This window comes from Oreochromis niloticus, linkage group LG9, assembly GCF_001858045.2.
Source record: "Oreochromis niloticus isolate F11D_XX linkage group LG9, O_niloticus_UMD_NMBU, whole genome shotgun sequence".
Taxonomy (NCBI): Eukaryota; Metazoa; Chordata; class Actinopteri; order Cichliformes; family Cichlidae; genus Oreochromis; species Oreochromis niloticus.
Window position 1 is genome coordinate 8,883,222 of NC_031974.2, and position 26,419 is coordinate 8,909,640.

At 39.7% G+C, this 26,419-nt stretch overlaps 2 protein-coding genes across 3 annotated transcripts; one reads left to right on the forward strand and one right to left on the reverse strand.

Annotated features, from left to right (window-relative positions):
* Positions 1–1,054: 1,054 nt before the first annotated feature.
* On the reverse strand, positions 1,055–25,567 carry LOC100707250 (E3 ubiquitin-protein ligase RNF31). 2 transcript variants are annotated; one of them, XM_005449112.4, is made up of 24 exons: positions 25,358–25,567; positions 23,249–23,454; positions 22,363–22,509; positions 22,116–22,271; positions 21,972–22,028; positions 21,669–21,804; positions 20,549–20,710; positions 20,304–20,454; positions 19,871–20,022; positions 18,913–19,049; positions 17,604–17,828; positions 17,138–17,479; positions 16,449–16,634; positions 16,156–16,362; positions 15,872–16,045; positions 14,634–14,732; positions 13,015–13,104; positions 12,730–12,844; positions 12,434–12,546; positions 11,964–12,074; positions 7,716–7,764; positions 6,377–6,473; positions 3,762–3,927; positions 1,055–2,724 (listed from the first exon to the last, which is right to left on the reverse strand). In XM_005449112.4, exons 2-24 carry the CDS (start codon positions 23,450–23,452, stop codon positions 2,677–2,679), a joined length of 3,324 nt encoding a protein of 1,107 aa, XP_005449169.1. In that variant the 5' UTR covers positions 23,453–23,454; positions 25,358–25,567; the 3' UTR covers positions 1,055–2,676. The 2 variants fall into 2 exon arrangements, with proteins under 2 accessions (XP_005449169.1, XP_005449168.1); XM_005449111.4 differs by having other exon boundaries at positions 17,604–17,831.
* On the forward strand, positions 7,785–10,991 carry LOC109203539 (piggyBac transposable element-derived protein 3-like). The gene is made up of 2 exons (XM_019362989.2): positions 7,785–9,995; positions 10,235–10,991. The coding sequence occupies exons 1-2, from the start codon at positions 9,310–9,312 to the stop codon at positions 10,515–10,517; spliced, it is 969 nt and encodes a 322-aa protein (XP_019218534.1). The 5' UTR covers positions 7,785–9,309; the 3' UTR covers positions 10,518–10,991.
* Positions 25,568–26,419: the final 852 nt, after the last annotated feature.

Consider the following 26,419-nt stretch of genomic DNA (forward strand, 5'->3'; position numbering starts at 1 on the left):
GATATATCTATATATCTATATATAGATATATATCTATATCTATATATCTATATATAGATATAGATATCTATATATAGATATAGATATCTATATCTATATATAGATATCTATATCTATATATAGATATCTATATCTATATATAGATATCTATATCTATATATAGATATATAGATATAGATATATATCTATATAGATATATATCTATCTATATCTATATCTATATATATATATCTATATATATATATCTATATATATATATCTATATATATATATCTATCTATCTATATATCTATCTATATATCTATCTATATATCTATATATATATCTATATATCTATATATATATCTATATATCTATATATATATATATATATATATATATATATATATATATATATATATATATAGATATATATATATATATACTAACAGCAGAGATAGTATAAACGTTCAATGTTTTTTTGACTGAATGATTCATTTATTCTTTATTCTTGTGCCTTTTTTCCTTATTTTCAGGCACTTTTAATAAGAAAATACCAAATCTCCAAACAATCAATTCACTGTAGTGTGTTTAAATTCAATTAAAGGTTATTTAAACCCTCTGAATGGTTATCCTTATGGGCTACTTAAGATAAAGCATCTGAATCTCACTGATATACAATCACAGAATAATAAGTAACATGAGACGTACTTTACATTTTAAATTTAAAAAATTATTTTTGTGTTAACTTTAAGTCTTAGCTTGGACTTTTTTCTTTGATACAGAATTCATTAAATGTTTTATTTGATAACAGTTTTGCTTTTGCTTACAGGGTTTCTATGTAAGTAACAGTGCTGATGCATTCACGAAACAGAGGAAATCTCGTCTCCTTACACAAGTTTGTATCATTTCTTTAGACTGTAAACTGTAATCTTGTTGTTTACAAATGTAACGTTTAAATTCTCATTAAAAACAACACTTTAAAAGTCACATTTGGCTAAAGTAACTTCAGAAGAATGTATTAATGAAAACACCACAAAATCTGTCAAAACATAACAGACATCAGTAACTCCACTTTCGTTAAAATAATTCTATTTATTGAGATGATGTTCAACCTCATATATCCACCCACTTTTTATAAAGCAGAAAAAACTAGAAACTCTCAGACAAAATGTTAAAGACTGAAAAAAAATTACATTTTGGTTAATAAACATACATTTATTCTGAACTGACTTTTACATTTACATTTTTTTAACTGGATAAATCAAACCGAGTTTATTACATCAAGAGCCAGCTCCACACCACAAATTATTTCCTTTCAAATCTTAAAATTTGTGCATCACTGCTACCTAAAAGGCACAAAACGTGAGGGCAAAAGAAAATCACAAATAAATGATTTTTTAGACCCATTCCAAAGGTTTGTCTCCTTCAAAATAAAACAACAAATTTCAAATACATTTAAAATAAAATAAACATGCTAATTAAAAACAGTCTGAATCTAGAGAGGTGTACTACAAAGAGAGATAAATCAGTTAGTTGGGCATATCGAGCTTTAAGTCAGAGTTTTCACTGCGATGAAGGTGGATCTCTTAAATGAACGTGAACCCTCAAAGTGCTTTTTACTACAAGCCTCATTCACTTCAAGCACACACATTCATACAGCGCTTTTATTCTAACACACACACACACACACACACACACACACACACACACACACACACACACACACACACACACACCTACCTGCTCTACCTTGATGACCACAGGCTCAGTTTAACCTGCTAGATCACCATAACTAATGCTTAAGGCAACCTGGTCCTGTTCTATCAAAGCAGGACTCGGCTTATGGAGTTAACGTCAGGTTTAAACCTTGGTTTCCTTCTTACAGGGCTACATCGCCATGGTAATTTACACTGCAGCTACACCAAAGCACATATGAAATCACCTGAAACAGTGAATCCATTCCCCATGGAGCTCAGCGTTTGTAGTGACAGTCTAAATGATAAGCATCAATCATGAAATGCAGATTTTTAGGAGAAACTTTATTTGTAGCTTTTTTTTTTTTCTCTGTTTCCTGGAGAATTTCTGTATTCAGTCTAAATTAAACAACAAAGCCTGTTAAATTAATGGAATATTTAGCTGTAATCATGTCAGGTCCTCCTGTATCCCAATGATGGAGCATTGCTGATTCTGTTTTCTGTGTTTAAACTGTTCATATTTCTCTAAGATTACAGCTTTAGTTTCCTTTGTATTATCCCCTGCTGTGCTGCCAGTTTTCAGTCTGCGATCGGTCACATGCTACAAACTGTCTGGTTTGATCAATCGAGAAGAAGCTCTCATCTGCTACTGTCACGTTAAAACTGAGATTTTTAGGCAAGGTTAAAAGCTTTCTGCAGCACTCATCTTTGGCTTCATTTTCTTTTAAAATATATCGTTCATCTCTCTCAGTGACCTCCTCTGATTGACGTAAATGGCATTCAATCATTTTGTGAAATAATGCGTTATACACCACCTTTAATGTGAACCCGGATCAGAAAGCTTCCATTAACAGAGAAGGTTGAGAAGCAGCAGTTATGTCTGACTGGGATTTTAAGTTCTGTCAAGCCAGCTAAAGCAAAGAAAGCCTGGCTTTGTTGAGCTTGCTTCATAGTACACTCCTCTGATGAGGATCTGTCTGGAAAAAAGGTCTGGAAGTCTTCATTTGTTTCGAGGAACTTTTTCTCCAAGAGGAACCTCCATCAGTTTCTGTGGGGAGAACAGAAATCAGCTACTTGATCTCAACCAAAGAAAGAGTGATTATTTGTAAAGGTAACTGTGAAGAGTGGCCGTCGAACAGGAGAAGAAAACTATGACTTGCTTTGACAGGCAGTTTCCTTAAATTCATTTCTGCTTTCTTTTTAAGGACAGATGCCGTGTGACTCCCCATGAGCAGATATTTTTAGTTACTTTGTGTCCGTGTTGGAATTTGTTTTGAATTTTTATGAGTCATATTTTTATTGCAGTGTTTTTTTCTTTTACTTGATAAAGCTTATTGTACCTTTGAATTCTATATTTGATCATGTTTTGTTTTTTTTAAATCAACTTTTTCAAGATTTAGTCTTAATATTTTTAGTGGCTCCTAATTTTTTTCACACTGTTAGTTTACTTAAAGACGATTGTAGTGGTTTTAATTGGTTAATCAATATGTTTTAAATACATAAAGTAATGCTGGATGTTTTATTATTGTAGCTGTTTTTAATTTTTCTTGTTTTTTTTTTATTTTACTGTGATGTTTTGTAGTTTTAATCAATTTTAATTTTTTAAAATTTGATTTATTTTTAGTTTCTCTTGATTTTAGCCTAATTCACTCATATTCATATTCAGACTTCCCTCGCCCTGGCCTTCTCTTCCAGCTCGTCAACAGAGATAATCTGTCCAGCTAGTCCTGGGTCTGGCCCTGGGGCCTCCTCCTGGTAGGGCATGCTCAAACCGAGCTCCTCATTCCGTCTTTAAAAGAGAGCCCTCATTCTTTCAGTCATTTTCCAGAGATAATGATCGTAGGTTAGGGTAGGAATTTTTATTTTAATTAATTTTTTGAATCCCCTTTGTAATAATGTTTCTAATTTCTCTCTTTTCTTTTAGTTGTTACTGCATTTATTGACATTCTCAGAGTAATTATATGTCATTTTATGGTTTGGTTTGGTCATTATTTTTATTATTATTTTAGTTTTTTCATTATCCAAAGTGCCCAGTCCTACTGAACTCTTTGTCTGTGTGCATGAATACATTCATCAGCGTCCCACCTTGAGCAGTCGAGTTTGGTAAGCGTTGTCCTCCTCGCCCTCTCCTCGCTGTACGTCCACCTGGTACCTCTCACAGGCGCGAACCACCTCGTTGAGGTCGTAGATCAGAGCCGGGTCCAGAGAGTGAGCGTTTATCAGGCTCACCAGGTACTCCCTGTAGTGCTTACTGTGGGAACAAACACACACCTGAATCTCAGAAGTTATCTTTATCAAAGGAGGGACAGATTCACCTACAATATTTGATTTTTCTTTTTAGGCGGTGTATTGGAAAAGAGTTCACTCAGCTACAACCTAAACAAACCCAATATTCACTCTGTGTTTGGTCTCGACCAACATGTAAGGAAACTATTTGACCACCACTTTACTCACAAGCTGCCATTCAGCTGAGTCTGCTTGAGCAGGCAGTGCAGAGTGGCTCTTTTAGGAAACTGCTGCCACAAATGTTGCCGTGACAGTGAACCTAAACAATAAAATTCAAACTGGTGCGTCTGCCTGACCTGATTTACTCTCTGAATCATACTCTGGGTTTTAAAGGGAAAAAGCTGATGTTAGCAGTTCCTGGCAGCTCTGAGCAGATACCTGGTGTGGTGATGAATTCTTATACAGTGTTTTTGTTCCTGAACTTGCCTCAATTTACAGTCTTCTGATGAGATTACAGTAAATCAGTCGCTCCAAGCTTTAAATCTCATTTTGTTTCCCTTTGGTATGTATTGGAATGTGTAAAACGTTTAAGTGTTGGGGAGGACCTGCATACGTAGTTGTTTATCTTAAGAGGTTTTTTTGTGACACTGGCTGAAGTGACTGTATAATGAAAAAAAGAAATTCCAGCATCATCCTGTCTTTCCGGATCTGCTGGATTTCTTGAATATGAACCCTGATAATCTCTCTGACAGAGAACCAGAAGGTAAGAAGTTTTTGCACCTGTGTGTATTATTTATCGTTGTCTCAAATGTTGCAGACCGTTTCCATAAATCAACGTTAAAACTTCTTTTACGGTTGAACCTCGACTTGAACTGGAAGTTGAATTTGAAGCTCATTGTTTAGCTCTATGTCATCACTCTTGCAGGGATGTTTCAGCACAGCAGGCAGCTGTTTCAAGCGGAAATTCTTTAAGATGTCACAACACACCACCAGACAGAGACACAGCTGAACATAATAGAGCCACTGAAGAGTCACATATTTCTATCATGAGATCAGACGGATCAGAGTGGGAGCAAACGCAAACATTACTAGTGTCTCGCCTGCCCCAAAGATTTGGACGTACAAATTGCTGGTTTAAAAAGAAGATTCGACAGGAGTGAAAAAAAAAAAAACAACAACTAAAAAAACCCAATTTGGACAAACTGGGTCTTGAAGAGTGTCAGAGGTTACACGACGACGGAGTCTTCAAGTTTTATTAAACTCGCAATGTGTGTCCCTGCTGGCTACGAACAAAGAAACTACATCTTATTCAGCCTCGGTTCAGTTCATGCTAACATACTGCAGTGCTAAATTAAAAACTATAAACCAGCACAGAAGTGCTAATTATAGCATAAACCATCATCCTTACAAACAGCAAACTGGGCATGATGGGAAATAAGAGCAGTTGCCTTCGTGCTGGAGTTAGAAAAAATACACCCGAGTGAATGTGATCCTTATCTCTACAAATGACAAAAAATATATATAAATCTTTAGTGCTTATTGATTCTTTTAAAGGCATAAACCTGCATGTTTATGCTGGACCTCAGTCATCAAAACTCCCATTTAAGTATCTCGATCACTCTCACATGGTTCTAACATCAGGACCGTCATTCTCATTGCTCTCAACACAGCATTTCTCAGGTGAGTCTGTGCAAAAGGTTTTAAGGCTTGAACCCCAAATGATTCAAATTTTTATGAAAACATTACAGAGCAAATATGTGGGACTAATGTAGCGTAAAAACACGGTTCTCCTTTACGACACCCATGAATCTTCTCTGCAGTCTTCTTCATTCTTAACCATCTCAACCGTTCCTCTCCTCTCAACCTGACACATCCCTCTGATGTACTCATTTCTAATCCTGTCAATCTTAATGAAAACTTTAACATCTTACGCTCGGCCTACTTTCTTTTTATCACCGCCACATACATCATAGCAGGTCTAGCTACCATCTTCCAAAACTTCCCCTTGTGCCACAAATGACCTCTGATGCTATAAGCTTTAGGATACGGACAAAGAAAACATACACACCAAAAACTGCCTAGTACAATAAAACCACACTACATAAATGTACCGTATACAATTATGTGTAATTAGCAGTGCTATAACATGCACATGTGACACAAGACTGAGAGCACGTGTTTCTATTTGATGGGAAGCTTCACCGTCACCACTGTTCAATGGAGGACAGTATACAGGTTTTGATAAGCTGTGAAAATCACATGAGAACTGCAACCACAACAATGACAAAACACCTTCATGTGTAGAAACAAGAGCAGCGCGTACAAACATAATGAGAAAGGCTAATTCCTGTTTCAAGATATTCCATTAAGAGCGCTGTGAGTGGCGTTCTAATTTGAAACTTCCATCGAAGCAATTAAGATGGATGAAAAACTGTAAAAGGAAGTGGACGTGACAGCCACACAGATTCACTCACTCGCAGAGTCCAGCTTGTCCTGGCTGTGTTTTGATGCCACACGGTGAATCCACCTGCTGACCGCCTTCATCCTTCTGCTCCATCACACCACATTCATCTGCACCAAAAACACAAAGTCAATAAAAAAATATTAAAAAAAACAAAACAAAAAAAACAGTCATTTAATTGATGCTTGAGCTCATTTATTAAATACCACCTGCATTCCTACGCATGGACACTAGAACTAACAGCCCCTTAACAACATCACTGTCATATTACATCATTCATTATTCCTAAATATCAGCTGTAACCTTTTTTGTATTAATTTATATATTTCTTAATTATAAACTCCCTATTTACTGAATATGAGCATCATTATCATCATTACTGTGAGGGTGATGAAAAACCATATGGACAAAAGTATTGAGCCACAGGTGTATAAAATCAAACGCTTAACCATGTAGTCTGCCTTTACAAACACTAAGGAAGGAATGGGTTGCTCTGAGGAGCTCACTGAACTTGAGTGTGGTAATGCAACAGGATGCCACCACAGCAGCAAGTCTGTTTGTGAAATGTCTTCCCTCTGAAATATTACACAATCAGATTGAAGTGGAAGCATTTAGGAGCCACAGCGACTCGGCCTGGTGTCGGGCCAGACCATTAAAGAGTGGGTGACACCAAGTGCTGGGGCATAGCTGCAGAGCTGCACACCTCCCCTGGCATTAACAGCAGCATACAAGCTGTGCACCAGGAGCTTCATAACAGCTCCTGTAGCTTTGATGTGTAGCAGGCCCAGTACTTTTATCCATGTAGTGCAGTATTTATTTACAGAGCTCAATTTTCAGATACTATCATAAACAAATACACTGCTATAGCTTTTCAAAGATCCAAGAGACAGACACCCTCTCTACTTTTAAGATTAGACTCTTTTCTTTATGATAAAGCTTATAATAAGGGCTGAATCAGGTGGCTGTTTATAGGCTCAGGGTGCTAGGGACTTCCCACAATGCACTGTGAATGTATTTGCTATTGAAGCATGTCACTGAAATTCTCTCTGATCTTCTGATTGTTTGGATTCACTCTCTAATATCGTAAAGTCTATGCTAAAATATAAAACACTCCCTCACAACTATTGTTGTGAACTGGATATGCATGAATAAAAGTGAATGCATTTATTTTTCTTTTAATGCTGTTATTGCCAAAGTTTGTTTGGGTTTTTTTTTTTTTGCACAAATGACAAATCACATCTTAGCATTGGACTTAGCTTCTCTAAACATCAGGAAAAGCAAATCCGACCACTTAATTTTCAGAAATTGTTCAGTCATGCCAGGATTCCCATTAACACAAAAAACTGTTTTACCGGTCTGAGCTCCATTAGAGGGATCCGTGTTGAACTCCACACCGCTCCTCTAAGGGCAGGAAAACAAATCAATAAACACGCAGTCAGTTTACATTTAGATCGGGTCATCATATTTAAACAAACCCTCACATACCATCCACTCTTATTTATAATTATAATAGAGCCACAAAGAGACGAGTTATTAATGAGGATAAATCACAAAATAAAACTTGTGTTGTTATTTGTCAAAAGGCCAATTCCCTGGTGACTCAAAGGGGAGGGGACATACCAAGCACAAAAAGTTCTATTCAAAACAGGACATAGGCTCTATTTACTATATCTGGCACAGTGGGCTGTATAACCACAAGGCCATCTTGTTTAATCCTTTACAATCAAATCATTTTTCCCTGTTTTTCACTGCCAGTCAGTTTATCCTCCAGATGACCTTAAATATCTTCATTCCAACTCTACAAAACACAGCTGATATTACATTATTTTGTCAAAGTGCAATATATTAAAATACATTTAGAAAATTGGATAATATAACATTGACAGAGTACACAGAGCTGCTCAAACAATTAATAATGATTAAAGATTTAAAGGTGTAAGCTGGTTTGCAGGGAGAGCACACTAAAAAGAAAATCTGTGATTCTGTGTGACCAACACAAAGTCACGCAACAACACAAACGTAACTATTCCAAAACTTCTTTCTCCTGATCATCGCAGGAGCCTAAGACGAAGCATTTCCTCCTCTGTCTTATTTATTCACTTCTTCTCCTGATGATTTCTTTTTACTTCCAGCATCTGTATGAAAGACGCTGCTTGACTTAAATCCCACTGGTAGTGAGATATGAGACGGAGTCAGGGTAACAAAACAAAAAATAGGTGAGAAAATCAAAACTAACAAGAAATGTTTGAATCCTGTTGTGGGAGCTATTGTGTTACCTTATGTGTGCTGCTAGGGGTCACTTTTTGTGTTTTATAGTATGGTGTGTTTATGGGACTGTATTTAACCCGTTTTGCCCCACTGGCAACAATTGTTGCCAAAGTTTATCACTGTCATTTTCGACTCACAATAAAAAATCTCAAAGGTACTAATGCAACTTTTTCCACTTATATGCTAGTAGACAACTTAGACAAAGGTTTTGATTTTTAAAAAATCGTTTCCAAGTGCTTCCTATCGCATGACATCATCTGCTTCCCGCTCTTTCTGGCTGAAGACATGGCGGATGCAAATCATCCTGGAAAGAGGTAATTTTCATAAATTTCTTATGACTTTCCCCCCAAACATATTTATAATTATTTAATCATTCAAGTCTCTAGAGTAACCCTCCCCAAAAAAATTGTACCTAGGATAAATATTTTTTTGTTCATGGGCTTATTTCTGTGAGTGGCAACAAAAGTTGCCAGTGGGCACATAGCATGTCGCTAACTAAAGGAAAACACTGTCTGCAGGATTGCTCCTAATTTACTTATTTTAAAATTGTAGAATGATGTACAATGGCTCATTTTAGTCCTTTTAGAATAATTCCTAGCTAAATAAATTCACATTTTTAAGCATCTAAATGACATCAACAACGCAATCCCGATAGCAGAACATGTGGCAGTAGATGAGATGATGATTGAGTATTTTGGAAGGCATGGGTGCAAACAGTTTATTAGAGGGAAGCCTATTCGTTTTGGGTATAAAATATGGAGCTTAGCATCCTCCTCCGGGTTTGTCCATCAGATGGAGCCATATGTAGGAAGCCACACACATCTGGTGGAAACTGGACTTGGTCAGGGTCCAAGTGTGGTTCTTGGCCTGGCAGAGAAAGCTGAAGTGCCACCTGGAGTCAAGTTTTACCACGACAACCTCTTCACAACCCTGTCCCTGGTGGATGAGATGACCCTGAGAGGCTATGGCAGCTGTGGCACGATGCGACAAACTCAGCTCCATAACGTTCCCTTCACAGCACCCCAGACCTTCAAGAAGACACCCAGAGGAGATGCTGAGTATCTGGTTGAGGCAGAGAAGCTGATTGTAAGGTGGAATGACAACAGCGTGGTCACCGTGGTGTCGAACATGGAGAGGGAGTTCACCGAAACTGAGGCGAAGAGATGGAATAAACAGAAGCGGACTATGGACAAGGTCAGACAGCCCAAGTGTATCCAGGACTACAACACACACATGGGAGGAGTGGACCTGCATGACCAGTTTGTCAGCCGCTACAGAGTCAACATCCGGTCCAAGAAGTGGTGGTGGCCATGCTTCAGCTGGGCCCTGAACAGTGCCATGGTGAACAGCTGGTGCTATTACAGGTACACAAGGCTGTATGTTATTTAGTGATATCACAATCGAGTTGGTGATGTTTGACTCGAGGTCATCGCTAGTGCTCTTCGGTCGACAAGAGCAACAGTGATGATATCCAGACCAACATCACAAACTCAAGTGTGATATTGCTTTTACAGAACATTCTACATATGGGGCATGACGTTGTAGAAAGGATGAAACGATGCACATTCATGCATCTATCATGCTTGTTTTGTCATTCATTTAGGTCCTGGAAAAGCGGGGAGAAGGATCTCCTCTCCTTCCAGAGGCTGGTAGCCCAGACCCTCCTCCTGCGCCATGGAACAAAGCCAAGTAGGCAGGGCAGAAGATCTTCAATGGCGGTGGCGATAACTGATGCCACCAGGTTTGATAATTTGAACCACTGGCCCTGCAACACTGGTAGCAGGTACAAGCGATGCAAGAACTGCGGCGGACGCACATCATTTGCGTGTGGAAAGTGTGATGTGCCACTACATGTGGAGTGCTTCAAGAAGTACCACACTGAGTAGAACATGCATGAAAGATGATGGAATGTATGGGAAGAAATATGTTATATATGTATATATGTTTTTAGAGGTTCTAAGAAAAAAATGTTTGTTGAGTTTTTGAGTATAAAAAAATTGAGAATAAAGAAATCAGTTCAAATTGTTTGATGTTTTGAATTTTATACAGGGGGAACCTGAGGCTCCACCTTTTTGTTATTATTTATTATGACTATATTATTATTTTGTTCTTATTATATTATTATTATTACTTCTCTATTATTATTATTAGGTGACATTTGACCTAGTGACAAGCTGTGTGACTACTGGCAACAATTGTTGCCAGTCATAAAAATGCTATTTTCTTCAAAAAAAAAGTACAAAATGGAAAAAATAAATACATAACATGATTCAGAGGGACTCAACTGATAAAATGATATGCCTTACAACTCTGAAAAAAATCTGGGCACAAACGGGTTAAGGTAGACACATGTAATTAGCGCCCGGTGTTATTGGTCGGAAGAAGCAAACAGTTTGTGACCGCTGCGCTGTTGTGATGAATAATGTTGGATAAAGAGAACTGCTGAACAACAAATACAAGTGATGGAAGTGCAATAAAATGTTAAACAGACAAGATGAGTACGGCTGCAGTTATTAGACTGTGACAAGTTTCATTCATAACAGTGGCATCGTGTCATCCCCGCCAACGAACACCTCTGTGGCTTTCAGATGGCTTTTAAATTCCATTTGGAATATCAAAGTTTTTTTCTGGTTGATCTGCCCTGGATCACCTGCAGGTCATTTAATATGCTGTTGCTAGGCTCACTACTAAGTCTCACACCAGATCCACCACTTGTGTCCCTTCGCTGGCTTCCTGTTCCAGTGCAGCTTTAAAAAAGTGAAATTGAGCTCTTTTAAAATATTCACCTGAGGTCAGCTGACCCTGAGGCCTCCTAAAGTTCAGCCAAGTCACATGTTTTGTGACAGTTTCTGCTTTTCTGCAGTTCATACTCTGCATTTTGATTCTGTTTCCCTTACTATAAGTTTCTGCAATGCATTTCAATTCTTTAAACTCTGCATTGTCTCAGATTATTTCCTGTAAAGCGCTTTGCAATTCCCGTCAGTACAAACAAACATTTCTCGCTGTCTGCTTCAGGTCATGGCCTACTGCCATCTGCTTCAGGTAACACAGTGACTGAACCATCCCTCACGGAAAGCAACAGTTTAAAATAAAAAAAATTTACTGGGTGAACAGCAGAAGGAAATACACGTGTGGTTTGCGGTTTTTAGCTCAGCTGTGAGAGGACAGGTGGAGCAGGATATTTAGAGAGCGGAGCCAGGTGGATTCAGCGGCACAGCTGTCAGCTGATATGTACAATTTGATTTTCAATCCACATCAGTCGGCTGCAGCTTGCTGTACAACAATCAGCAATGCAAACAATGCAGAGAAATATACATACATGACAGTCTCACCTGCAGAAGCGCCTGTAGTCTGGGAGGCTCCCAGTCTCTAAGATAGAAGAGGCAGTCTCGAGGGTGATGAGCGTGCAAGCCATTGAGAGAGCAGTCAGGCTTACATTTAGTCTGCAAAAAAAGGAGCAGCAGGTTTTAGTGAGGTTAAAGAAAATGTTACACTTTTAACTAAAAATTGCAACACTTTAAGATGTGGAATATTTGTCTAAATAAATCAGTCTTAAACCAAACTGTATGAATTTTCCAGACATTAGAAGATCAAGAATGAACCAGAGGATGTTTCCTGAAACAAATGAGACTGCAACCTGCAGCTTGTCTCATACAAAGCACATCCTCCCAACAGGCTTTGATATCACGGTGAATTGGAGCTCACAGCCTAAATGCCAAACACTGATATGACAAAGAAAAAGGGGGCTGTCTCCAATACAAACATTCAGAAGCTTTGGCTCTGTGCTATAATTCACCCTCACCTTGTGGTAGGGGTTGTTGCAGCCACTGCAGAACTGGTACCTGCACTGCGAGCAGCTGAAGTGCATGCAGCCGCCCTTCGTCAGAGCATACTGGAACCTGCAGTGAGGACATGCTGCGGGAAGATGAGAGAAGAGTGAAAACCTTTCAGTGTAACAGGAACAATTGGCACAGATGAAAGCACACATTCAAACTGTGTGTGTGGTGAGGGAAGCTGACTGATGTACAAACAGAGGAGCCAAACACTGAAATGAAACTTGTGGTTGTGGTTTTAGGTCAAGTCTCTGGCTAGCCTTACTGATTCCGTTGTCTCTCAGATAGCCAGCCAGTCCCTGTCTCTGATATTCCGGGTCATTCTCCCTCTTCCACAGTTGGAACTGCTCGCAGGACACATCCTGGTGCTGAGGTTCCCACTGTGACCAGAGAAGGGGTTAATGATTTGAGTGTTTCCTGTACTGAAGGGCTGGCAAAGTTTCAAGGTTGCATGTGGAAACTTCTGAGACCTCTTCCTTATTTTTAATCAAATGTAAGATAAGATAGACAGCTCCCATGCACAACGGAAAATATTTCAGATTATACTCACAGGTTTCTTGCACTGAGCACAAAAACTCTTATGGCAAGACAGGCATGTGACCTTCAGCTGGTCTCCCTCGTTGATGAACCCAGACGTACACTGAGAAAGACAGAAAAGAGAAGTTCAATGGCTAAAAGAGATCTCTGCTTGGTTTTAAAATAATCAGTAAATACACGGCTGCAGAACATGAAGGGAAAACTGGATCGCAGCATAACACAAGTCAGTTAATGTCCAGTCAGGAAGCATAAACCACTGTGGGTTCATTTCACCTGCTTTCGTGCAAATCAGTGCGACAACAGCTGCTCTGGAGTGCACCTGCTAAACCATTCCCCAGAAACAGGAATAGTTTAGCAGGCTATGGCTACAGACCATTGCCTCTTCCTGCTCCATACCAAATTACTTTTCTCTAGTTTCGCCTGCAGCCCATTCAAGTTGCGCAGGTGGTCTAGCTCCTGCAGGAGCCATATGTGCTGTCACAAAAAGGTTTACTGTGGAGCAGATACCAGGAGACGGCCGGGATGGATGAGGACAGCTGGACACCTGATCCAGCTTTAACTATTTGCTTTATGAAAAAGGAAGGCGTTGAGTAAAAGTAGAGGGGGGACCTGGTTCCACAGAAACCGCCTCAACAAGCGTTACATAAGGACCTGACACCTTTAGACCTGTGCTCACAGTAGAGAACCGAGCAGCTTGGCTGGTTTTTGCAAGGAAACACCAGAACCAGGAGATCTGCCATTAGCAGCCCGTTCTTCTCACTGATGAGAGCAGGTTCACACTGAGCACACGTGACAGGCGTCAAAGAGTGCGGAGACAGTGTAACAAACCTGCCTGAAAAGAACAAATAAATAAAAAAAATTATCCAGCGTGCCCACTCTGGCAGTGGCTCTGTGATTTTCTCTCCCGCAGTTTGCAGAAATCTGAGCTGACGTTATTTTTTTATTGATTTACTCTTAACAGGATAAGGTTTCAATTTTTTCTCCCAATACACCTGATGTCAGTCCATTACCAGACCACCGATCTGAGTGGACTCAGGAGACTCTTTCTAAATGAAATCATATGTGGCGTTTTACCATTTCAATAATGTGCTCATCCAGAAAACAGAGAATACAGCCGTACCAGGACAGGCTGCGTTTCTTTGACTAGTATCATAAAACTAAAGTACCTACAAAGGCTGAAATAACACAAAGCGTTCGTGGATGTTCAACTTTTCCCTCCACACTTCATGTAACTTAACAGGCCAATAATTATTTGACAAAACGACAACAAAAAACCCCCCAACTGTAATCTACAGCACTAACATCCAAAGTTCCTAATTCCTTATTCTTTTAATGTTTTCAAGGAAATTCTTTTGTTTCTTTACTTAATCTAACTCCATATATGAATTTCAAACAACTGCTACAACTATAAGATAAAACTAGATTATTTTGACTCTGAGGCGCGTTAAGGGATTGTCCGTCCTTGTCTGCTTACACTGTCAATAAAATCCAGGCTCCAAAGACGGAGCTTAAAATAACCCAAATTATGTGTTGTATGAAAACTATGGAATGCAAATTACAGTGTGGAAATCTGATTGTTAAAAAGATTAAACGACAGGGACGAACAAGCAGACTGCGTTACGGTGAACTCACATGATAGCACCACAGGAACTTGGGGTCTTTCATGAGAGCGTGCTCGGTCAGCTTTTTGTGGAACAAGTCGTACACCTCAGGCTCCAGGCAGTCCCTCAGCTGGAAAACAAAACACGACAGGAGGCATTGCCGCTTCGTTATTATGAGACGAAAAACAGCTGCAGGTTATTTTCACACCTATCTGCAATTTGATGTGTTCTGATACTAGTTTAATGTAATTTTGTGCACTTTAAACAAAACATCTTCCCCCTCTGAGCACTTCACCCTGTTAAAAATGACTATGTTGAGATAGATACAATTATCATGCATGACTACAATTCACAGCATCTTCTAAGAATATCTCAAAGAACTAAAAAAATCTGTTTGCAGATCAAATTCTGTCTTAATAGCTGAAACAAAGCTCCATTCTCCCATCAAACCCACAAATAACCCCAGTTTCACAATTTCTTCATAAGTAATTATGATCACATGGAGAATCAGATGCAAACTGAAATCTTGGCCCTTTTATCTGCAGACGATACTAAAAGCCCCTGAAGTGTTCCCCACAGCCTTGCATACAGTCAGGAAAGATGTTCAAGCTGCAGTTCATGAGTAAATAATTATAGTACGCTTAATCTGTTTATACAGCTGTTTATATTGCATATCTGTTTAGGCTTTGGGAAATATGATTGAGACTTTGTCTGTAGTTGTTTCTCACATGTAGCAGGAGATAATTCACATCAGACATGTTGTTGTCTGTGGAAATACTCTGAGGTTTAGGCAAAGGCAGCTGGAGCTGAGAGAGGCAGGAAAACCACTTTAATTCAAGCGCCATTATCACCTGTGCCTCTCTCACATCAACACAAAAGGACACGGCACAGGCCTTGTAGCAGAGAGAGTGCAGGTCAAAGTGTTTATTATGTGATATGATATCACATGCACCTCCAACAGGAAATGTCTAGAAGAGTTCAGGGCTCAGTGGAATGTGTGAAAACAGCTTTTCACAGGGGTGGGGGGGTGATTATGGACTGCTGCACCAGTGCCATGTGGCACGTGGTCTCCTGCTCATCCACTGAGCTAAAGCGTTGCTCAGAAATGCCTTTTATTTCCTTAAATATGCTCTGTGTCATGCATTTGTAACAAGGCTGCGTAAAACCAAAATAAATGACCTGTTAAAAGATGCATCTGGGGTCTCTTGTTAAAACTCCTATATAGGACTTTTCACGTTAACGTTTTTGGCACATTTCCTTTGAGTTCACCTGTATATCCAGCGTGGAGAAGTAGCTGTCCAGCTTCTCTGGGTCGTTGATGTCAGGTTCACAGCAGCTGGGACACACCATGTCTCGGATGTGTTTGTCTCTCACGGCGATGGTAAAGTGGGCCCTGAAGCATTCGAAGCACACGGAGCACTGACAGGATGTTAGAGACTGCATCTGGAGTACCAAGGGGAAAAGAAAGAGACTTTAAGAGCTGTGCATTAAACATAACTATTGAATTGTGTTGTGGTTGCTGCGGAAACAGATCGCTCTCCCCAATGACCCACCTTGCTGCGGGGGAAGATGCTCAGACAGATGGGGCACTCGTTGTTGAGGAGACGCCTGATAAAATCTTTGTCATGTGACTCTTTCACGGCTTGCACCACATCCTCCAGGGAGTAGCTGACACCTGGCTCTTGGAGCAGCGACAGGACAAGCTCGCAGCGCCCCCAGCTGGGCAGGTCATACAATGCCAGCAGCCGCCTGCACGTCCTCTGAAGGAAGCAAGCCAGGTCAGCACAGAGGTTTATGTTAAAATGAAAAAGATACAGGTAAAAACTAAATCCCTTTCTAGTCAAACCTGTTTGTCTGGGTGTGCGGGATCAATCGGCGGCTCAGGCTGGGCTGTCCAGATTCGCTGGTGGAAAGCTTCCAGCAGGGGGCGCTGAAGCAGAGACAAAGCCCCCTGCATCTCACCTCCACTCTGCCGCAGGGCCTCTTCACATTGGGCCACATCTTGGAAGCCCAGAGAGTGAAGCTCCTTCATCTTCACCCAGCGGGAACAACAAAAACAAAACAATGAAGCAAAGAAATCGCTTTAAAAGGCTGCAGTGAAGATAAGTTTCACATCAAGAGTATTTACACTGCTGATAAACAATACTAAAACAGGCGTTTGCTCTTTCACCAGTAAAGAGGTTTGAATCTCACCAAACAACAGGTGAGAGGTTCCAGCAGTGTAGTGAAAACTGGGAACTTTCCAGCAACAACATTTTCAACATTTGCATCTTAATCCCTGTGAGTTATAACCTACCACGTTATGAAGAAAAGCAAAACGACGTTTTTGGATTTTGAGGTGTGTCAAACTGATTTTCTTAAATCAAAAGAAACAATTTTCTGTCGTAATTCACAAAATATTTGCAGTATGAAGGTTAAAAATAAAAAGAGTCGTTTCTGAGGTAGAAGGAAAAAACGACAAAGAAAGAAAAGTTCATACTTTCTTTTAACAATAAATATGTATTTAAAACTTTAACGTGCTTTTAATTGCCCCACCTTTTCTTTGCGGTCTCTCAGCAGCTCTCTCACGGCTTTGTCGGTGTCTCCTCCTGTTTTCAGCCACGCCAGCTTGGCCTCAGCTCTGGACAGCTTCATGCTGTCACCTATGGAGGTCGGACCGCTCTTCTCGGACTCGCCTCCGTCTCTCTCCAGCACGGGCTGCGTCCCGACACTCCCCATTTTGTAGTTCAGTTGGACGGAGGCGGCCATGGCGCAGATTTCATCCAGCAGGTGAGGCAGCTCTGAGGTCAGCCAGTCGCAGGGGTTAACGTTGCTGCCACCGCATGCGCACAGAGCGGCGTACACCTCCTCTGGGCTCATGCCTCGCTTTTCTGCTTCCTGTGAATGAGAAACATAATGCATCTTGTCTTTTCCAGCATTTCAATACTCTAATATTCTAATTTATTTTGAAAAATGTAATTTAAATGTTTTGAGGCGAGTCTGTGTGAAACTTTTGCCGTACTCTGATGTGATGGACAAGAGCGAGCCCATCTTCTTTCATCATCTTCTGCCTCTTCAGCTCCAGGTTGATTCGGGGCTTCGGCTGTGGCCGGTCCTTAGGTCCGCATGGCGTCTGCTGGAGAGACTGGGGCAGAGAAAGTCCACCAGAATCTTTAGGGGACATGTTGCACATCTCACACACTGTGGAGGCCTTGGTGTTAGCGAAGGTGCAGAATTGGCAGGTCCACTGCTAGAAGAAGAAAGAAAAGCATGTAAAGCAAACACTAACAAAAACTGATGACTCCAAAGGCTTTGCTGGGACACCTCCATCATCACTTAAACTAACCTGAGTGTAATACCAAGTGAGAATGGCATTGATGCTTTAATTTATGTGTGAGATTATTGTAATATTTTCATGTTTAGCTTAAACTTGACTTTAATGCTATTAAAAAAAGGCTTAGGTCCTCCTACTATCTGTGGACAAGGTCTAGAGATCTGATTGGCCAGTTTGATTGGTAGGTGGTGATTCAGTACGTCATAATGATCCTGACCGCAATGATGATAATATGAATCCTGGTCTATTGACTAATACAAGAAAAGCTGAATATATCTAGAGATAGGTACAGCTGTTAAGTTTAAGGAACAGTAGGTGTAACACAGAGGCTACCATGTAAAACAGCGGTCCCCAACCTTTTCTGTGCCACAGACCGGTTTAATGTCAGACAATATTTACGACCAAGACAAAAACTGTGGTATTTAAATATAATAATAAACGCGAATTCACTGTGTAATTGTGTAACTTTATTAGCAGCGTCCTCCTGAAATGCGCCAACAACATTGAGTAACATCCTCCTCTCTGCCCCTCAATGCTCTCTGGTCACTATGGTAACACGTAAATATTTCTTTCAAAATAAGACACACAACTACAACAAGGGAAAGACTCAGGGAAACTGAGTTAATGATAAAATCCCTGAAAACCATAACTTTCACACCCGAGCCTCGTGGCCCGGTACCAAACGACTCACGGACTGGTACCGGTCTGTGGCCCGGGGGTTGGGGACCGCTGATGTAAAATGTTTCCGCTGTCTTACAAACAGTGTAAAACCTAAATATATTGTACATACGATGAAACAACAACATGAGTTAGCCAAAAACATCTCAGAAACATCTAATCAGCAGAATAATTTAACAGCAAATTAATGTTTTTCATTAATCTGTCTTCTTATGAATTCTCTACTTCACTGAATAACCCAACAACAAGTGACTGTAGATACATGTGTTCTCCGCAATAAGAAACAGGTTAGTAGCATTATCAGCAGCAGGAGACAAACCTTTGAGTCAGACAGAGATCTGAGGATGGACATGTCAGAGGAGACCGGAGGGCGAGTGGCCAGACGGGGGCGCTCACACACCTCGCAGAGGATGCTGCTGCCTTGATTCACCACAGTGCAGCTCTTACACTGCCACTCTGAGAGAACGAGCACCAACACAGTTATATTCAAATCATATAGTCTTCAAACTTTAATATATTATGCAGAATATTTGTGTAAAACAACAAATGTTTTCCCCATAATAAGTTAAAGTTGGTGCTTTTAACTTATTAAAAGCACCAAAGTCTCGTTTTCTATTTCTACTTTGTTTGTAATTCATGTTATTGTTTTTTGGTTTTTGTTTTGTTGTATTACAATCATTTCAATGACTTTAACTCGATTTAGTAACAGGGCATCTGAAAATTAAACTTAAGCCTTTAAGTCAATCTTAATGGCACCTTAAATAAAATTTAAGACAAAACTTCCTGAGGCTTGAACTATTCCTTTCACCACCAGGGGGCACCAGTTACCAGTGTGCATCTCTTTTCAGCTGCCCACTCATATTTAAGAGATTTCATCTCATGTGACCTTAATGACCTCCCTAGTTTAACAGGAAGGTGACCTTGACTCTTGGCACTCCCCTAGTGATACAACCTGGTATTACATGCAGTGCAGTGCATGAATGCTTTGAACACAAATGCACAATGTTTGATGTTATTCTCTTAAAGCTTTAGTTAATTTTGAAAGGTTTCAGCTCTTTTTAAATACAGAAATTTACTATAAATACCTTTAAAAAAATATTGCCTGAGCGTGTGGGCAAATAAGACAAAAAATGCTATGTTTATATTAAGCGATATCTCAAGTTTCATCCATCTTCAAAACAGGGATTCTTTTCTTTAGTGGGAAGTTCTAGGAGTTGGTTTTAACCACAGAGAACAACACCCTGTAACCTGCTGCGTGTGTAAACTTTTGCTCTTACCTGCGTTCGGTGATGCAGGAAGTGACATAGTGCTTTCCTGAACAGTGGACACAGCCGTGGCGAGTCGAGGCCGTTCGCAGGTCGTGCAGAGAACGGCTCGCATCTCGTTCACTGTAGTGCAGTGAGAGCACTCCCATGGGGACAGAGACGGGCTGAAAAGCAGCAGAGAAGGACACGACATTTTATTTCAGCTCCAAACAAGGACACGTCTTCAGCTAATCTTAATTTCCTCCACAGCTGCAGATCCTCAGATGTGATTTCAGGGATCTCTAGAGACCCTGGTGTTTGATTCTCAGCAAAAACTTTTGGAGTTTTGATCAAACAAAGTTTATCCTTTACTGTAACAAAGGAGATAGTGAACAAATCCAGCGTGTGGCCTTCCTGGGTTTGATCTGCTGCCAAACAAAGAGCTGACTGGGGTTTCTTTTCTCACCTGGATGTTTTGGCAGGTGTAGTAATGGTCCTGTTGTGCCCTTTACGATCAGGGTGGGAGTGGTACAGCTTGTCGCACTTCAGACACAACCTCTGGAGGCACGTGGCGCAACGAGCATGGACAGCAGATATTCCGCAGATGGTGCAGGTGTCTGCAAGAAAAAGACAAAGAGTTAAAACAGTAAGCAACAAAAACCAAGCACAGCCAAGGTTTTACTTTTGTTTTGCAGCTGTAACTCAGCCTACTTTGTTTTGTTTGCTGTAATTTGTCCCTCTTGTGACTGGCCCTGTTGGGGTGTCGGTGGAAGAGGTCATCGCATGCGTCGCAGAAATGTGGATTGTCACATGACGAGCAAAACAGAGACGCATCTCCACCGCACAAACTGCACTCACTCACTGCAGCAGAGCCTGGAGACAAACAGGAAACAGACAATATTTTTAAAATGTATCAGGTCTTTGCCATTTTTCACTAAATTTAAATACATCCTCAGATAAACAACACCACAACATATTACACTCTGTATTAAAATAAATAAGTAACTGTTTTCTGTATGACTTTATCAGTCTCTCACATCATCGTGGAGGAATTTTGGTCCAATCCACTTTGCAATGTTGCTTGAGCTCATTGAGGTTTGCAATCATTTGCTTATCCACAGCTCTCTTAAGGCCCCATTACAGCAAGTTTTAGTCAGGTTGAGGTCTGGGCGTGGACTGGGCCGTTGCAACAGCAGATTTGCTGCTGTGCTTGGGGTCATTGCCAGTTTGGGCCAAGCTGCCGGACAGATGGCTTCACATTTGGCTCTAGAATACTTTGGTATACTGAAGAGTTCATGGTTTACTCAGTGTCTGCAAGATCCCAAAATCATCTCCTCTCCACCATTGTGCCTGGTAGTTGTTATGAGGTGTTTATTCTGATATGCTGAGTTTGGCCCAGTCTGTCCAAAGGACATTGTTCCAGGAGTCTGGTGGTTTGTTTGGACTTGTTCAACTTTGCCATGTTCTTCTTTGAGAGAAGAGGCTTTCTCCTGGCAACCCTTCTAAATAAGCCACACTAGTTTTTGTTCTTAACGTAATGACACAGTGTAATATGTCACTGCACAAGGACCAGATGATTTCTTTTTTTAGTATGTTCTGATACGGAAACTTTAGACCTGAAAGAGGGTGTACTTTCATTTTACCATAACTGTGTCTTTTCAAAAATGCTATACAAAGTTTCTAAATTGCTCAGGAGCAAAGCAAAGTTTCTAAAAAGCTTCTTAACTTTGTGGCATCAAATGAAGAAGACACTAGTTAAGAAGAAAACCTGCTGGAATAAAAAATAAATAAAATAAAAACTTTCAGGCTGTCAGGTGTGGCAGTAGCTGACCTGTTGATGGTTTTGGCACCAGAGCAGGTTTAGGAGGAAGAGGCAGGATCAGAGGTTTGTCCCCCTGCTGCTGCTGCTGCTGCTGCTTCTGCTCCTCTCCAGGCAGCTTAGCCACAGAGTCAGTCACCAACTGAGCCTTAACAAAAATAAATAAATACATAAATATCAGCATCACATGCAAAATGAATGAAGTCTGAAAGGATAAATATTAAAAAACCAATTATCTTAATTCAGCCTCTGTTTTTATCTTTAATGAACTTTAATGAACTTTTCAGCCGACAGCCTTTTGAAACATGTACACACCTTTGGGATGACGAATGGGATGATTTCTTTGAAGTGTTCTAGGTGAGGATGAGTGCCCTGAACAATCAAACATAAGAAAATGGAACATCAAAAGCGCACACACATGTTACCAACAATCAGATCTGCTTAGGAGTCGATACAAACCTTTACTATCATATCCACTTCCGTGCGTAGCGTCATGACCTCCAGCGTCACCGCTGCGACTTTTTCAGTATCTGGATCCTCGACCTCGTCGGGAAAGCTGAGGCCGTCGACCTGCTGGTTTGTGTAACCATAGAGATAGAGGACTCTGCGGCCTCCCTGTGGACCAAAACCCGCATTTCAATCCTTATCTTTTAAACAAAGCTGAAAGGTTCTCAGTCAACGTTTCTGCACTGGAGTTTTTTCTCACTTTGATGGCATCCACTGTGGTCCTGAAAACAGGATTGTTGTGCTTGACACTCCTCCAGTATCTGGGTCTGGTGGGAGAGGTCAGGTTACAGCCATACTTCTCCAGGATGCTCAAGGCCTTGATGAATCGATTCAATGACTCCAGGACCTTTTGAGAAGAAAAATTAGTAGCCTTTTAAATAAGAAACAGTGAGAAAACTTTAATATATTAAGGAATCACAGATAGAAGATGAGACTGGTATCAAATGTAGGTTAACAAAAGAGCTTTCATATCCTATCCTATTCACGTTTCCTGTGAATTACTATACAATACAAGCATCCTGGATACTAATACTTGTTTCTGTTTCGCTATGTCATAGACATTGAAGTGATGCAGTTTTGCTGCTGAAGCTATGCTATATCCCATGATATCGATACTCAAACTCGATTACAGAAAAAAAATGCTCTAAACACTGACTTTCGTTTAAGCTCCTGGTTCTGTGTGACATCATAGAGAGGGAAATCCCTATTTGGGCTTCTCAAAATCTTTTAAAGAGGGGCGCACAAACAGAAACAAGCTGACTTAAATGGGGAGGGGCTAACAGCTCGTTTCAGACAGAGGATGAACTGAAGAGCTGTGCAAAGTCCCAGTGTAAGATGCATAAGGATTATGTTGAATAATCAATAATGCAAAGCTACTGTAGCAGAGTTTAAGATGTTTTGGAACAAATTTATTAACAGAAGCCACAGTTCTGAAGATACTTCTTCACTCAAGGAGATCAATTAAGGAGAAGAGTCACAAAATCTTTTTTTCTTTAATAAAAACACTGAGTAGACCTTTGGGGACCAAACAGACAGAAATGTTACATCAAACTGCACTAAAACGATCGTTTAAGAGAAAAGATTACCTCCTGTTTGTTGCGACCTGCCGAGTTCTCCTTCAGCATAACCTCCGCTGAGATGTGGCGGTACTTCTCCGACAGAGGCAGCTCGATAGTGGCCATCGTCTGAACGTCGGCCTTCACTTCCTGAGCTGAACCTGAGGACGCGAGGAGAGACCGGGCTCTTCCCCTGGCCTCGTCCATCTGGACCGACGCAGGACTGCTGCTCATTGCTGTTAGAAAAAGAAGAGAACTTTTTAGAAATTGTTCCAGGGCTTCAAAATCGAGGATCAGCTGATTTATTTGGTTTGAAAAATCACTGCAAATTTGCTGTTATTTTCAGTCTGTGAGATTGTTATTGTAAAAGAAATAACTGATTAGTGTAAAATATAAAGTCACATTGATGTGCAGCATATTTTAGCAAAGACTGCCAGAGGAGTTCAAAAAGCTAAAAAAAAATTGCTGGTTTTAAGCTTTCCATCAGTCACTTATTCACCATTTAACAATAATAACAGCCATTTACTGCTATTAATTGATACATTCTTAAGAAATTAGAACTTTTACATTGCTGATAAACTTACAATGTAACCTCCAAATTTCAAAATACATTAAGTCATATTTCTAAATAACAAAAATAACTCTTCGATTGGCACTTAGTTATGATGACCAAGACACCCAGTTTATTATTAAATATGATCTGTAAACTACACCATTACAGCTGAACCAATTAATAAAGCTTTGCAGGTGTGGCTGTCTGCAGGTGTAAAGCAGGTCCCCTGCTGGTTCCAGTCACACCTCATTCCACGTTGGTATGCAGGGACTGTTTGAGGCCTCAGGCTGTTTTTTGTCTATCTTACCCTGCTTTCCTGCAGGGTTAAAGATGTCCGGCTTATCTGTATCATAGTGTCTACTATGTCAAAGTTCAGTCATGTAGTTTTTAAAGACAGCATTGATTTGTATTTAATAATAACAATCAGGATAAATAAAGATATATATTAATCCCACAGCATCAATATAAGGACCCAAAAATGTCAGCAGATTCCTGGAGGCAGATTACTGAAATTATACAAAAGCTCTATAAAGGTTCCTCACAGAAGACTAAATCTGGAATAAGAGCAGAAAATTGTTGCCAGTGAAAAAAAAATAAAAATAAAAGGTATGGGTTAGTTATTTTGAGATAGTATGTAGAAATCTTTATTATGGTGGTAAAACAAGACTCCATACCTGAGAGCCACAAAAACAGGTATTTATTCTAAAACATCTGGAGGACCGAGGTCAAGTAGTTTTCTACATAACAAATTTTAAAACTGACTCTCAAAAAACGATGCTATAAAAACACCTAAAAAGTCCAGCCCTCGTCTTCATTTGAAAAATTATTTTTGAGAAGTCTAATAACAGCAGGGACCTAAACTTTCTGAACTTTCTCATAACTCCTATTATGAAGGGCATCGTTTTTATTTTATTTTTTGTGAGCTGGTCAGATAGAAGGCATTTGATATAATGACCCAATAAACAAAAGTCAAACACAATGGTTTCATAACAGTGATTACCTGAGTTACCACCTGATTTTTAGACTTTCTTCAACTACATAGTATTAACGCCTGATCACAACTGTTCCACATATTCACACGTTAAATACTTAATATACTTTAAGAAATACATATACTTAAATTAAAAAAACAAAATAGCTAGGTGCAAAAATTGCAAGCTTGTTTATTCTTTTAAAAATCAATCACAAAATGGCCAATCCACACTGGAAAAGGACACGAGTGGCAGAGGAAGGATAACAACAGGAAGGATCAACATTCAGGTAAATCAAACAGTCATCGGTGACCTTTATAATTGATAATTTCACTTTTAATCAGTCATGTGATCTGATGGGAAAGTCCAGGCTAATCATAGTTTCAGAGGTAAACAGTTCAGTATCACATCACAGTCGCCACTTTAAATCCGCTCCCTGCTGCTTTCTGTACAGTAAAACATCAAATTAACTGGAGCCGACGGTGGATTTTTTGTCACTTTTACCGTGTTGAAGTCCCAACAATAACAATTCACAGCAGCTAAAAGCGAAACTCTAAAAACAGAAACTTTAACACAGCTCCATAACTTAGCTTCATATCTGATCAGTTAACTTACCGCCTCAGCTGCTCTGGCCTTCTTTTAACGGTTATTTCTGTCGCTTCTTTTCTGAATAAAGTCTTTACATTTCCGCGAGTAAAGTCAGCATGTTTTAGATTTCAAGCCAGCGGTTAGACCCACTCCTACAGTAAGCTGCTTCAGTCTGTCTGAAGCTAGCTTTATGCTTTAAACGCGGAACTCCTCCATACTTCCGGTCCGATTGTCATCTTTTCAAAATAAAAGCGGAATTTACATACCTATACTAGTAACAGTAGTCACGAAAATGATGAACTTTACTATGTATGTATGTATGTATGTATGTATTAAGCTCCCAATTGTATCATACCTACATTTTTTAAATATTTAATTAATTATGACCAGCGACCAAATTATTAATTAATTATTTAATTAATTGTGTAAATATTTCATATTATATTTACATTTTTGTTTGTTGTGACACGTTTTACCAGCTTTTTGGACAAAAAATGTGTCTGAGTCTGGTATTTTATTATCTTTACTATCTTTGAAAAATAATCATCAGTGATGCAAATTTGTGTTTTGCATTAGTTATTGCATTAATTTTCATTGACCACCCCCCCCCCCCCCCCCATTAGTTTCAGTTTTACTTTTTCTTCTCATCATTTGAGTGATAATTCTTTATTTTTTTAAATTTATGAATTCTGAAACAGTAAAAATACAACAGAACTCCTCTGTCTCGATACAGAGATTCATCAAATCCTCCTGCGTGAATAAATTTGAACAAATTAAGAAAACTTAACCAAAAAAAACATTACCCTCCACTCTCGCTGGCCACTTTATTAGTGACACCAGCTCAGCTGCTTGTTAATACTAATATCAAATGAGCCAATCATATGGCAGGAACTCTAACTGAGCATGAGAATAGTGTAAAAGGTGATTTCAGTGACTATGTCATGGTTGTTGTTGCCAGATAGGCTGGTTTAAGAAACTGCTGATCAACTGGGATTCCCCTACAAAATCATCTCTAAGGTTTACAGAGAACGGTCTGGAAAACAGAAAACATCCCGTGAGAGGCAGTTCTCTGGGTGAAAATGTTGAGTT

Bases quoted from the DNA above. Each gene is read 5' to 3' on its own strand.
- LOC109203539 (XM_019362989.2), top strand. From the start codon at position 9,310: ATGATGATTGAGTATTTTGGAAGGCATGGGTGCAAACAGTTTATTAGA. The intron at 9,996-10,234 runs GTACACAAGGCT...TCATTCATTTAG, and splicing joins AACAGCTGGTGCTATTACAG to GTCCTGGAAAAGCGGGGAGA.
- LOC100707250 (XM_005449111.4), bottom strand. From the start codon at position 23,452: ATGAGCAGCAGTCCTGCGTCGGTCCAGATGGACGAGGCCAGGGGAAGA. The intron at 22,272-22,362 runs GTGAGAAAAAAC...TTTGGTCCACAG, and splicing joins CCACAGTGGATGCCATCAAA to GGAGGCCGCAGAGTCCTCTA. The intron at 16,635-17,137 runs GTGGGGCAATTA...CGCTGGGTGAAG, and splicing joins TGAGAGACCGCAAAGAAAAG to ATGAAGGAGCTTCACTCTCT.